At 29.5% G+C, this 15,811-nt stretch overlaps 1 protein-coding gene across 3 annotated transcripts in view; it reads right to left on the minus strand.

Moving 5' to 3' along the window:
• srcin1b (SRC kinase signaling inhibitor 1b) overlaps nucleotides 1–15,811 on the minus strand; it is a 79,459-nt gene that overhangs the window by 40,554 nt on the left and 23,094 nt on the right. For all 3 annotated transcript variants that reach the window (XM_051098001.1, XM_051098002.1, XM_051098000.1), the window contains exons 2-3: nucleotides 13,886–14,133; nucleotides 6,526–6,549 (exon numbers count right to left, since the gene is read on the minus strand). In XM_051098001.1, coding sequence (XP_050953958.1) covers nucleotides 6,526–6,549; nucleotides 13,886–14,074 — 213 coding nt within the window. In that variant the 5' untranslated portion in view covers nucleotides 14,075–14,133. The remainder of the gene's footprint in view (nucleotides 1–6,525; nucleotides 6,550–13,885; nucleotides 14,134–15,811) is intronic.

Here is a 15,811-nt window from a genome sequence, read left to right on the forward strand (position 1 = left end):
AATTCTGTTTTGTTTTTGTTTATATAGTTATTATTCATTTATATTTCAGTTTGAGATATTTTAGTGTCAAGTACAAAACTAAATGAAATATGTTGTTGCTGAAATAAAATATTTTAAGGTTTTTTATATTTTATATATTCTAATTTATTTAGTCTATTTTTTTTTTCAAATAACAGTTTTATTTTATGTGTTATGTTTTATGGTTTTTTAGATAATTAGAATAACCCTGACATAACAGTATTTATTTATTTGTATTTCAGTTTTAGTTATTTTATTACAAGCTAAACTTGAGAAACGCTGTTTATTTGCTGGAATAAAATAAGTTTAATATTTTTATATTTTATTTAATTTAATTTTAGTTAAAATTAATTTTATTTTACGTAACAAAATTGATTTTAAGTTTCTGAGGTTTTAATTTTAGCTTTAGGTAACTAACGTTATTTTTGTTAGTTTTTTCATTTCTATAAAGTTTTTATGAATTTTTATTTCAGTTTTAGTTTCAGTTATTTTATTGCATCAAGTTTCAGGTAAATGAAAATAAGAAATACTGCACTGGCAACAAGCTGAAATAAAATAAGATTTTTATATTTTAATTTAGTGAAAATTGATTTTATTTCAAGTAACAAAATTGATTTGAATTTTTAGTTAGTTAACTATAATAACCCTAACACACTTATTCTGTTATTTTTATTATTATTTTTTTTATTTCTATAAAGCTTTTATTAATTTTGAGAAAAAATGAGAAATACTGCCTTGGCAACAAGCTCAAAATAAGTTTAAGACTTTTTTAATTTAATAAATTTTTATTTATTTATTTTTTATTTCAGTGAAACTGTGGTTTTAATTAACTGTAAAATAAATAAATAAATAAATAAAAAATAATACACAATTCTGTTTTTTTTTTTTTTTACATTTTCTATGAAGCATTTATTAATTTTTATTTCAGTTTTAGTTTCAGTTTTAGGTATTGCAGTGCTTTTAAATTCATTTTTATGGTTTTTATTTCAGTTCTAGTTAACAATAAGAACCCTGACACATACACAATTCTGTCAAGACAATAAAAAGTGCATCTCATTAAATGGACACGAAATGTCACTGCCGTTGAGAGCATTTGGTTATATGCTTCTGAAAAAACAAGATGGCTTTCCAGGTGCACAGTCATCTAGTGGTCTCTTAACCCGTCACGACTATCAGCATCTATGAGTCCTTCCTGAACTCTCTTTAGACTTGAACGGTTAGTCAGTGACAGGTCTGCGTGTGCGTCTGCAGCGACAGTTCCGTGTAGTGTCACTCGTACGGTTCAGTGAGAACACCTCACACCGCACGCCTGGTGTCACACATCTGAGCTCCACACAGACAGTTACAGCTCTTGTGCGTCATACTGATCTGAGTTTGCACTGAGAGCCACGTCTCGACTCTTCCTGGAAACAGAGACTCACAGACAGCATCCAGATGGAAGTCGAGGAACTCAGTCCTTGTAATATTGATCCAGCTGTCATACAGACGCAAAATTGTTCACCTCAGTCAAAGGCTGCTGATCAATTGATCAGGGGAGGAAAAAGTTAATCCAGGACTGACATCTCGGGCAATGATACACAGCACTAGCTGTAGGGACTTGATTTAATATATAGATCTGAAAGCTCAGATTTAATCATGTAAATATGTGACAGAAACAAACAGTAAAGGCAATAAAATTGTGAAATATTATTACAACTTAACCAAACTGTTTTCCATGTGAATATATGTTAAAATGTAATTTATTCCTGGAATGCAAAGAGCTGATATACAATAATTTAAGGCATTTTTATATTATATTCTACTTCAAATATAACGCTTGATTTTTGTTTTATGTTTTTTTAGATAATTATAATAACCCTGACAGACACACACAGTTCTGTTTTGTTTTGTCTATATAATTTGTATTCATTTGCATTTCAGTTTTAGTTATTTAGTGTCAAGTTAAACTAAATGACAATGAAAAATGTTGTAGCTGAAAAAATACATTTTAAAGATTTTTTATATTTTATTTTATTTCAGATAAAGTCGTGTTTTATTTTAGTTAATTATAATAACCCTGACACACACAATGATGTTTTTTTGGCAATGCAATGTTACAAAATTATTAATCTGTGTTAAATTAATAGTTAAATTAAATAATGTTTTAATATTTTATTTTATTTCAGCTAGTCTATTTTATTTCAAATAACACCATGTTTTTTTAGTTAGTTATAAATAAGTGACACACAATTCTGTTTTGTTTTTGTCTATATAGTTATTATTCATTTATATTTCAGTTTTGAGATATTTTAGTGTCAAGTACAAAACTAAATGAAATATGTTGTTGCTGAAATAAATTTTAAGGTTTTTTATATTTTATTTTATATATTTTATTTTGTATTTTTTTTTAAATAACAGTTTTGTTTTATGTGTTATGTTTTATGGTTTTTTAGATAATTATAATAACCCTGACATAATAGTATTTATTTATTTGTTTTTCACTTTTAGTTATTTTATTGCAAGCTAAACTTGAAATATTGTAATATTATTACAATTTAACCAAACTGTTTTCTATGTGAATATATGTTAAAATGTAATTTATTCCTGGAATGCAAAGCTGAATTTTCAGCATCATTACTCCAGTCTTTCAGTGTCACATGATCCTTCAGAAATCATTCTAATATGCTGATTTGCTGCTCATGAAACATTTATGATTATCAATGTTAAAAACAACTGTTATACAACTAGAACGTAATTTTTTCATAAACAACTGTTATGAATTTAATGCATTTAATGCAATATATATATACATATATATATATATACACACATACACACATATATATATATATATATATAAATATATTACACATCACATCTGAATTCTCCTTAATGTTTTTCTTGTGTACAATCAACAGAAAACAATATATTTTATATTATTCTATTATTCTATTTTAGTTCATGTTTTAAGCTTATGCAAGCTCCCTGACAAAGCAATTATTTATTTAGCATCATGTATTATTTACTGAGAGCAAAAGAAACACAAAATCTGAAAAACTTTGTCACGCTCTAATTATCAGCCATAATACTCACACATACTATTCAGGATGCATTACATTTATCTAAACTGACTATTCAGACTCTTACTTTGTTGCAAAATGTTTTATTTAAAATAAACTCTGTTTTAATTCTAAAATAATTTTTTTCTATTCACCAAAAAATCCTGAGGTAGTATAATGGCTTCCACAAAAATACAACTATTTTTAACATTAATAATCAGAAATGTTTCTTGAGCAGCAAATCAGCGTATTAGAATGATTTCTGAAGAATCAAGTGACACTGAAGACTGGAGTAATGATGCTGAAAATTCAGATGTTCATCACAGAAATAAATTACATTTTAAAACATATTCAAATAGAAAATGGCTATTTTAAACTGCAAAAATATTTCAGATTTTTACTGTTTTTACTGTATTTTTCATTAAATAAATGCAGCCTCAGTGAGGTTGTCTTACAGCCTAAAGCAACTCCAGCTCACACTGGTTCCTTTTTGAAAATATTTTATGGGATTTTTACCTTTAATAGGATTGTACACTTGAGAACAGAAAACAATTTAGGGAAGAGGGATTCAGGGATCAACAGTGCAATCTGTCGAGGCCCGATGACTGGCTCCTTGAGTGAGAGACACTTAACTCCAGGACGCTCCAGGGCAGAACTGTCCCAGCTATAAATGCATTTTTAATCGCCCAGTATGAAGAGTGTAAATGGCAACTAATTATGAATTGCTGAATTTTTTAGCATAATCTATTCATTATTGATATCCATTATTAATATTCAGACCTAATATACGCATATGAGAAGACCCAACAGCAATGAAAAAGTACCTGTTTTTACACATTGGACGATTCTCTAGTAGTCCAGCACGCCGAGAGCTCATCGGTACACCTGGGGCCAATTTAACCAAAGCAAGCCATGCGTATCCGCATGCCTGAAGCTGTCAAAGAGCTTTAAATTTAGGGTAACCAGCCGGCTTTTGGTTTCCTGTCTTCGGAACTGTCCTCATTTTAGAGTTCGTTTATAAGAACATATAGCAACAAACGACTGCCTGTTAGCAACGCGGGTTGTTTTGGGTTTTTTTCTTTGTGGGAGAAGCTCGTCCACCAACTAGGAACGCTATTTTGACCGGGAGGACCCACCTGAACGCGATTTTGATGGCCTGAAATGCGATTGAACTAGTTTTGTGTGACAGAGAGCTGGTTTTGTTATGCAGACCTGGCAACCTTGAGCACTATTATTATCAGTTATCAAAAGTTATCGGTTTCAACCTTCAAGGTTATGACATTGTCACTAACTATTCTTGTTCATTTAAAACAATACTGTTTGTTTGTACCATATAAAATGGGCTGAACACAGCGCTGGATTGTTTTGCTAATGTTTTGCTAAAATTAAGCAAATGTACCTCACGATTTGGTCAGTTACCCGGATGCGCGACCATATTGGCGATACTCGAATGTAAACAACAGCATGGATTTAATTGTTAATGTACTACTGAATACGTTGTTCTGCTAACTTATGCTGTCCAACCCAAGGAAAAAAACGTGTGGAAGCTGCTAAATCATATAGAGAAGGACTAAGTAAGCAGGAAAGGATGCAATATTTTGACAAACTATAGTTGATAGGCGGAAAAAGATACATACAAGCAGTATTAATTAAAATATTAGCCTAATATTTAACCTACCTGACTGGAAATAAGAACAAACACGAATGTTGTCAAGATTCTTGCCCTGGAAATCTTGGTTCAGTTTGGCCAACCACAAACGCCTTTTGTTCCTCAGTTTTTTGCACTGTTCTCCTTGATTTGTTATAACTTTTGGCAGTCTATAGTATTTCAAATGTTTTTTTCTCGTTCCGACCAATTAGTACAGACCAAAATACGACAATAACTGATCATTTTCAGCAGCAATAATTAGCAAAATTTGTGAGTTCCCTTTAGTTCAGTGGCATTGTTTACGTTCAGCGCTGCCAATATGGCCGACTGAAGACGCGTTGTGAAAAAACTATTGACTTTGTAGAACGCATATCCTTTTGTGCTCAAAAAATAAGCCTAAAATGTAAACAAGCATAATTAGGGGTAGTAAACAAAGTAACATTTGAAAATGTTGGCCATTACAATAATTAACTGTGGTTTTATTATAGCAAAACTGTAGTAAACGTTTTTTTGGCAGGGTTTCTTTTGGCAGTTTTACTACAAATACCATGGTTAAACTATGGTTAGTGTATGGTTAATTTGTGGTTAAACTATAGTAACTTTGGTTTTATTTGTATTAAAACTATGGTTAATTTTCGTAAAGGAACAGTTTGTGAAAAAATATGGAAAACAAAAATATTAAATACAAAATGGTACAAATATTTGTTAAACACAGTTTTATTTATCACACGCTCTCATATTTTATTTTGTAACGTGTTCTTGTCATAACTTTGTTATGATACTGTTTTGATCTGTTTCGCTATTTGGTTATTTACTATTTTTTAGTGTGATTTTTGGTATTAAAGTATTAAAACCAGTAAGGTTAAAGTGATAATATTAGGCATGTATCTATTGTCAGCATTTTATAATTCATATATAAGTGAGATTTCAATGATATTTTGACCACCCAACTAAGAAATATTCCTGGTTTTCGATTCTGAAATCTGATCACTTTATTCATCATCTGAAAATGCATTTTATCTGAAGGATTATCCAGCATGTGAGAACAGAGCCACAGAGCAGACCAGAAGAAAAGCTGAGGGCAAGTTTCTTGCTCAAAAGGATCTCCGTAACACTTCAGATCGCAGGTTTGTCACGTTCAGCACTCCAGGGAGTTAAAGAAGACGATTAAGGCTGTGTGGCTTGACCAAATCAGCCTCGGGATGCTCCGTAGGCTTCTTTAACACCTGTCCTCTCTCTCTCTCTCCTGATCCTGTGAAAGGTATCTCAGCTCTGGAGGAGTTCCAGCATCGTCCCAGTGCCAAAGATAGGTGTCTCAAGCACCCCTAGGCGATACAGACTGGTTGCTTTCGCTTCTCACATCTCGAAGACCTGCAGAAGTCCCTTGATGACTATGATGTCGTAGGCTGCATTTACAATGGAGGTGAGTCATTGCACTGAAACCTTGTGGAGGAGTTTCTCTTGAAGGTGGATTTCCAGGAAATGCATAGAAGCTATAAATAATTTGCCATATACAGAGCCACCAGATTAACTCAGTATGCACCTTCAGAACGCATTGTGCGCACTTTAACATTAAATGCTGCTCCCTTTGAGGCAGTATGCAAGAAAAACTTCATTCATACAGCAGACCATTATCAGCTTATGTATTCATACATTTCATTCATTCAGTGGCATTTTGTGTCATGCATTGTTTAGTTTTATTGCACTGTGTGGATGCTTTGCATCTGAATTTTTCCTTGAGGATCATTAACCACATAAACATGCAGAAACACAAATAAACAAGCATGCACATACTTCTGGAGAGAAAGGGGTGTCTCTTACCTTAAAACTCCAGTAATGTGGCTGCTAAAAGAATAAGAGAGAGACAGTAATGAGTTATGCTCATTTTCTTTAAGAATTAATTTTATTTATTCAGCAAGGATACAATAAATTTATCAAAAGTGAACTTTTTGTTCAGAAAACTGAAAAAATGCATTATGGTTTCCACAAAGCAGCAAACCGACTTCAACATTAATAATAAATAAAAATGTTTCTTGACCAACATAACATATTTGAATGATTTCTGAAAGATCATGACACTGAAAAACATTTTAAATTGTAATAATATTGCACAATATTACTGTTTTTAGTGTATTTTTGATAAATACAGCCTTGGTGAGTATAAGAAAATGTAAACATCTGAACACAAGTGCATCTCATCCATGAAGAAAAAAATCTGAATAGAATAGAAAAATATGGATATACCTGTACTTGAACTCTATTCAGTGATTGATAAGTACTGTTGGCCAACAGAAAAATATTCTAAGCATACTGTATTCTTAACCACATTTTGCACAAAATTAAGTTCTTGATTGTGTCAAAAACTAAAGGCCATTGGCTTAAAGGATTACTCCACTTCCAAAATAAAAAAATCCTGATAATTATATATTAATATTCCAGGATTTTTCTCCATATGATGGACTTCAGTGGTGCTCAACGGATTGAAGGTTAAAAAATGCAGTTTCAATACAGCTTCAAAGGACTCTACACAATCCCAGCCGAGGAATAAGGGTCTTATCTAGCGAAGCAATCTCTCATTTTCTTAATTATACACTTTTTAACCACAAATGTGCATGCATACTCTGTGTATTCTGGTTCAATACAGTTAGAAAATATATACTTTTTAACACTTTTTAACCAGAAATGCTCGTTTTGTCTTGCATACTCTGTGTATTCCAGTTCAAGACAGTTAGGGTAAGTCGAAAAACTCCCATCTTATTTTCTCCTCCAACTTTAAAATCATCCTACATCGCTGTTGAAGTGCCAACCCAGTGTTTACAAAGTGAACATGCAAAGGTGGTCAAATGCCCTTTACAAAAAAATAAAATAATAAAAAGCTATGAAGGATGATTTTGAAGTTGGAGGAGAAAATGAGATGGGAGTTTTTCGACATACCCTAACTGTATTGAATGTGCATCGCAGAGCTAGACAAGACGAGCATTTCTGATTAAAAAGTGTATGAATATTCTTTTTTTTTAAGAAAATTACAGATTTTTTCGCTAGATAAGACCCTTATTTCTCGACTGGGATCGTTTAGAGCCCTTTGAAGCTGCATTGAAACTGCATTTTTAACCTTCAATCCGTTAAGCACCATTAAAGTCGACTTACATGGAGAAAAATCCTGGAATATTTTCCTCAAAAAACTTCAATGATCTATGCAAAGCTATGCTAAAAGTGCTACCGCCAGACCCGGAGATCGGCTGAATGGATTGGACAATGAGCCTATTTTCAAAAAATGTGGAGTCTTCCTTTAAATGCAACGTCTAAAACCATTCTTTCAACTAACCGTCACACACACAGGAATGTGGGATATTATTGGCAAGGGCACATCTGTGCTTCTTAATATACATTTTAATAGATGTAGCTCCTTTGAATTCTCGTATTGGTGAATCTCTAAAAACATTTTGGCTCGATTGTTCTAATTAAACGTTCAAACATGCCCTAAAATGCCGTAAGTAGCTCACTGTGGTTTGAGATGCTATTTAGCTAATTGCTAAGACCAGCAGAAGTGTGTGCGTCAGAGCGTAACACAAAAGCCACTTTATAATACTCTTATTCACACGTTCGAACCCACTCACACACAGCAGCACAAGGGCTTTAGTTATAGTATAGTTCAGTATGTGAGGAAGAACAGAAATGAGATGAAGATCCACCCTGACCTGCACAACAAGCAAACCCACCTGCCTCTCATCATATTTCTCTCAGACCCCTTCTCATTGTTTATGTCTCTCCTGGGTTTGCAAACACACTCACACAGGCATCATTCTCTTGTGTGTGCACATACACACACACACACACACTCAGACACTGCGGCAGGCCACACCTGCTTCTATACTTGCATGTCATACAACCACCTACACTGTTGCTATGACGACACAGGCATGTACAACATCACTACAATTTAGCATACATTACATTCAGCATGAAGTCAAAACTGTCCTTGTTTACTTACATAAAACATGGCTGATCTGTGCATTATTCATCTGTGCACGCTATTCTAGATGTCAAAATACCTCAAAATAATAATTGTTATTATTATTAATACTCTTATCATTACTGGTATTATTATTAAATAACTATTTAACAAATAAAAATGGAATTACATCTTTAAACTCAACTTGGAACTGATTGGAACTGTTTATTAACTCTAACTGTACAATAGGTAATCAAAAATAAAATAGAGAATGCATGGATGGATGTTGTTTACAAAAAAAAAAAAAAAAAAGAATATTTCTTTTTAAAATATGTATGCAAATGCTCATGACCTTTTCCACTTGACATTCCTGATTTTACAATGCACGATTCAGTGCACACTAATCTAGACGAGAAAAAAACAAAATAATAACTATGATTACTATTACTATTACTATACTATTATTATTATTATTATTATTATTATTATTATTATTGTTATAGTTGTTGTTATTATTATTATTATTATTATTATTATTATTATTATCAATTAAATGAAATCAAACAATTTATTTCTAAAACTATAAAATTAGTTACATCTTTACATTCAACCTGGAATAAAATAAATAAAATAAAATAAAATAAAATAAAATAAAATAAAATAAAATAAAATAAAATAAAATAAAATGAAATGAAATGATGGATGTTGCTTGCCAAAAAAAAATCCAATTGAATATTGTGTTTCATTTTAAAAAATGTCAAAATACAGAAGTAAAATGGTAAAGCAGGCTGAACCAAGTGCTCATGCTTTCAGGTTGAGAGCATAAGTTAAATAAAATTAAATTAAATAAAAAAAAAAGATGTTGTATGGCAAAAAATCTATTCTGTTTCATTTGGAAGAATGTCAATATATAGAAGAAAAATTAAATTAAATTAAATTAAATTAAATTAAATTAAATTAAATTAAATTAAATTAAATTAAATTAAATTAAATTAAATATTGTTGCTTGCAAAAAAAATCCCCTTGAATATTTAGTTTCATTTGAAAGAATTTCAAAATACAGAAGTAAAATAAAATAAATTAAATTAAATAAAATGAAATAATAAAATAAAATAAAATAACGTAAAGGATGTTGCTTGCCAAAAAATATAGAAGCAAAATAAAATATGTTGTATGGCAAAAATACCCTTAAATATTCTGTTTCATTTTGAAGAATGTCAATAAATAAATAAATAAATAAATAAATAAAATAAAATAAAATAAAATAAAATAAAATAAAAATGTTGCTTGCCAGAAACAATCCTTTTGAATATTCTTTCAATGTGACGAATTTTAAATACAGAAGTAAACTAAACTAAACTAAACTAAAAGAAAAGAAAAGAAAATAAAGCTGTATGCCAAAAACAATCCCCTTGAATATTCTGTTTCATTTTGCACAATGTCAAAATACAGAAGAAAAATAAAATAAAAATAAAATAAAATAAAAGGAGGTTGCTTGCCAAAAAAATCCCATTGAATATGCAGAAGTAAAATGAGAGCATCCATATATTAAGTCCCACGATAATACATACTCACTCTCTCTCTCTCTCTCACACACACACACACACACACACACACACTATTTGCACCTGATTGCATCCTCAATCATGCCATCAAGCTGTCAGTCTCTCTCTCTCTGTTCACTGTGGATTTCTCATGTCCTCATAGACTGATGAAGGTATGATACCATCACTAATTAATTAGCTCCGTTCTCGGCCGACTTTCTCCTTCTAGTTCTCAGACCTCATCTGCTATTTCTCCATCTACAGACTATAACAACTTCCTTAGTTCGTCTCTCTCTGCATCCTAAATCTAACAGCCAACATGAAATCACAATGGACCCTATTAACTTTAATACACACTCCTGGTCTTATCGTGCACATCACAATTCAGTGCATGGTTTTCTGTAGAAAACTGTCATCGTAATTGCCAGTGAAACAAGTTTGGCTGATGGTTAAATGTTATTCAGCTAACTACTGTTTAGTGACGGTTTTATTTTACAGTTGTAGGTAATGCTGCCTTGAAATCTTGCCAATATAAATACAGTAATTCAGTCCTGTGAAGGTAAAGCGTTATAAAACCAAATAACAACAGATTTTAAGGTCATTACCATTCAGATACAGTATGTGGAGATTGTCTGGACGTTGAACTTGACCTTCAGCCTGCACGTCCCGATCACAAATCCTCAAAAGTGTGTGCCGGTGGTTTCTTAGGAGGGGAACAAATCCCTACAATCCACTGCAAACTCACATTCTGATACATAATGCTCACATTGCAAGATCCAATCAGCTCCGGAAGAATAAATCCAAGTCCCACCCAACATTTTCTCCCGTTTCGCACACTAATACGTCACTTTATGGAAGTGAAATGCGAATGTCTCTGTCCTTCAGCGCTCTTCCTCTCTCTGGGTCTCAGTCCCCTGTATGCCAGCTAGCTATGTGATATCATTGATTTCCCTACATGAGCCCGGTTACCATGGTAACGGTAGACTCCCCTCTCTCTTTCTCATTCCAGTGGTGTTTGGAGACGATGGATGCAGCCAGACGGGCAAATACACAGAGCAAATACAAGGAAGGATGGAGGGATTCCAGGAGGAAAAAGAAAGGGGGATTGACCATGAGAGAGAGAGGGATGGCTAAAGGAAAAGAGCAAATGACAGTGTGGATTTGCACATAGCTGCAAATATAAGGTGGATATGTATGTTTCAGTGATTGTGCATTTGAAAGTTGCACAGTCACAATGTTAGAATGTTGTGGGTGGTTGCCATGGTGTTGCTATGCGGTTTCTAAGGTATTTTAGAATTCTAAGGTATTTTAGAATGTTGCTGTGTGGCAGTGTTGTTACTATTTAACTAAAACTAAAGGTGTGGAAACTTGAAAATGAGCAACATTTGTCTATTTTTTTCACCCTAATTTAAAACTTCTAATCACATGGATCTTATTGGACAGACAGTTTTGTGAATGTGAATAGCACCTTGAAACTATTAAAAACATTTTTGTTAATTAAAATAACAATAGAAATATTAGATGAAAAACTTAAACTAAATAAACGTTTTGTCTTGATAACGAACCATTACTAACTAGTAATCCACAAAACTGGATTTTGTCCGCAAAATTTCAAATAACAAATTAACTAGGGCCGAACCTAAAAATGAAATATAAATATTAGATTTATTTTATAAATTCAAATTTATAAATAAATTTATAAATTTAAATTTATAAATAAATATAAATTTTTAGATTTATTTATTTACTGTTGCCTTTGTAACTAACTGAACTAATTACTAATAAAAACTGTTAACTGTAATTAAAAATTACAAAAAGGACATAAAATTATTAAACTGAAAATATAAAATTAAAAACTAATTCAAAAATCTGTAAAAAATAGTAGATAAATAATACCGCAGTAGCACTGCTATGTATGGTTACACTCAAAATAATTAAATTAAATTAATTAAATTAAATTATATATAATAAATATATATAAATATAGTATAAATATAAATGTTAAAAACTGGAATGAAAATACATTTAAAACTAAATAGAAATATAAAGTATGTAACTATATTAAAAATAATAAAAATGACAGAAAGCAAATAAAATTATTAAAACTTGAATTAAAATGGAAAATAGAAAATAGAAAAAGATAATTAAAAAATTAATAAAAATTAAAATAGCATATAAACTAAAGTACTGAAATAATTAAAAACTGAAAAAATTACATTTAAAACAATATAGAAATATAAAATAAAATTTAAAAATAATAAAAATGACAAAAAGCACATAAAATTATTAAAAATTAATTTAAACTGAAAATATAAAATTGAAAGCTGATTTTATGAATATATATAAAAAATTAAGTAAAAACAAATGCAAAACTATATAGAAATATAAAATATGTAACTATATTAAAAAATAATACAAATGACAAAAAGCACATAAAATTATTACAAAATAAATTAAAACTGAAAATATAAAATTAAAAGCTAAAAAAAAAAAAAAAATCAGAAAAAAAATGTAAATAGCATATAAATAATACTAAAGTAGCACTGCTATGTATGGTTACACTCAAAAGAATTAAATTAAAATCTCCAAAAAAAAAAAATGAAAAATGAAAATGTATATATATATATATATATATATATATAAAAAAATTATATAAAAATGATTAAATTTGTAATAATAACATTTATTAATTTATTAGTTAATTGAAAAATGCGGAAATAAAATTAAGTATAAATATTAGATGATTTTTTAAAATGTTGCCTTGACAACTAACAAAAATAATTACTAATAAAACCTGGAATAAAAACAAATGTAAAACTGTATAGAAATATAAAATATGTAACTATATTAAAAAACATTACAAATGACAAAAAGCACATAAAATTATTACAAAATAAGTTAAAATGGAAAACTAAAATTAAAAGCTAGTCAAAAAAATTAATAAAAATTAAAATAGTATATAAATACTAAATTAGCACTGCTATGTATGATTACACTCAAAAGAATGAAATTAACAACTCAAAATTTAAATGTGTAAATAAGTTTTTATATATATATATATATATACACTTTAAAATGGTTATATTTCTAATAATAATAATTAATATTATTTATTTATTTATTAGTTAAAATTAATAGTTAATAATATTATTTTAAAATCACAGATTATTATTTTAAAAGAAAAAAATGATTTTCTACTTCAGAATGTAATGTTTAATTCAGTGTGCTACTTTGCTTTTTTGTAATTAATTATAAAAATGTACTAGAATTTCTGAATGAAGAATGTTTCTACACTCATTTTTTCCAGTGAATATACACACACTGTTCCAATCCCAGTATGAGCAATAACAGTAGTGATGGTTGACTTAGACAAGAACCACTACTAGAGAAGAATGACTGCAAAGAGAAGGAGGATGATGAAAGAGATAATTAGAAGTGGGAGGAAGTATGACAGACAGAAGAGGAGACCGAATCACAAAAACCCCAGAACAAAAACTATGACAGGCGGAAAAACACTCATCAAAGGCCTTTTCAATATTTAAACAATAATGTTAGAACATAAATATAGAACAGCATTTTTAGAACATGAATTCTAAACTAGCTCGGTGAAATCAGGACAAAACAGGTCCTGATTTAAACCTGCGTTTCCCATGCGATCACCAAGGCTCAACAAATCCACACATACCTGTTGTCGCGCGCAGTTGGTGTTGACCAGCGTGGCGGCGTGCTGCGGAGGGTATTTGTTTCTCTGATGCTCCATGTCGCCGCTCTTGTGGAGCTTAGCAAAGGCCTCCATGTCGGGGTTGGAGAGGCGGCGCGTGTTGCCCAGAGTGTGATAGCGGCGCTGATATTCGGCATCATCCCCACGCAACATCACAAGCACTTTATCTCGCCAGTTTTTCTTCTAGTTCTCCCTCCTTCTCTTTCACAAACCTGTGGGGAGGAAAAAGTGGAAAGCAAAAGGTCAAGAGCTGGATATCTGGTCTGTTGGATAGAGCAGTTGCCAGATACACATTAAACAGTTTGCAAGATTAGAGTTTCCCGAATGAATGTATTGTAAAATATGATAACTAAAGCGACTGGATAGTGTGTTGTTTGCAGTGTCTTTTGTATTAGTGAATGTATTTAGGCTAATATTACTCACAGCCCCTTGTGCTACAAATGAGGACTAGTTTCTCTGATGTGTTTCCAAGACTAATTTGATGATGTTGTAGTATGTCCTAGATTCGGTGTACTGGCTTACTGTATACTTATAAGTACATGGTTTACTATCACACACACACACACACACTTTTTATAACACACGCTTTGCAGTATGCAAACTTGGATTCAGAGATATTATTATTGTTAATTTAAACTAAGCTATTAAAAACTATTTTTTTACTAATTGCAATAAAGCTGAAATCATGTAAAAAAAAAAATACATTAAATTAAATATTAGATTAAAAACGGAAAACTAAGATAAATAAATAAATAATATATAATAAATTAAAAAATAAATATTTTAAATAAAAGGTAAAATTGCATTATATTAAATGTTACACTAAAGAAAAAAATTCTAAAATTTGAAATAAAACGCCTTGGCAACTACCTGAAATAAAATAGGCTGAAAATGAAGTACTACAAAAATAAATAAATAAATAAATAATAATAATATGAAATATAAATATAGTATAAAATAAAAAAAATAAATCAATAATTAAAAAAAATAAAATAAAAATTACATTAAATTAATTATTAGATTAAAGAAAAAAAAATTAAAATTTAAAAAATTAAATACCTTGGCGACCACCTGAAATTAAATAAGTTTAAAATGAAGTACTAAACAATATATAATATAATATAATATAATATAATATAATATAATAATTTAAAATAAAAAATAAATAAAATAAAGCAATACATTTAAATAAAAGATCAAATTAAAATAAATAAATAATAAACAAAAAAAATCAAATAAAGCAATAATTAAAAAATAAAACACAAATTAAATTAAATATTAATATTAATTAAAGACTTTTTTTTTTTTTTTTTAAATGAAATACTCTGGCAACTACCTGAAACAAAATAAGTTTAAAATTAAGTACCAAAAAATAAATAAATAAATAATTGAAAAGAAAAAATAAATCAAATAAAGCAATAATAAAAAAAAAATAAATAAATAAATAATTGAAAAGAAAAAATAAATCAAATAAAGCAATAATTAAATATTTTTTTAAAAAAGTACATTAAATCTAAAATTTGAAATTAAATGAAATGCCTTGGCAACTACCTGAAATAAAGTAGATTTTAAATGAAGTACTACAATAAATAAATAAATAATAAACAAATAAAAAAATAAATAAAATTTTTAAAAAATTAAATTAAATATTAGATTAAAGACAAAAAAAATAAAATAAAATAAAATTTGAAATGAAATACCCTGGCAACTACCTGAAATAAAAGTTTAAAATTAAGTACTAAAAATAAATAAATAAATAAACAATTGAAAAGAAAAAATAAATCAAATAAAGCAATTATTAAATCATTTTTTTTTTTTAAGTACATTTAATTTAAAAATTGAAATCAAATTAAAAGCCTTGGCGACTACCTGAAATAAAATAAGTTTAAA

Source organism: Labeo rohita, chromosome 24 (assembly GCF_022985175.1).
Source record: "Labeo rohita strain BAU-BD-2019 chromosome 24, IGBB_LRoh.1.0, whole genome shotgun sequence".
Classification (NCBI taxonomy): Eukaryota; Metazoa; Chordata; class Actinopteri; order Cypriniformes; family Cyprinidae; genus Labeo; species Labeo rohita.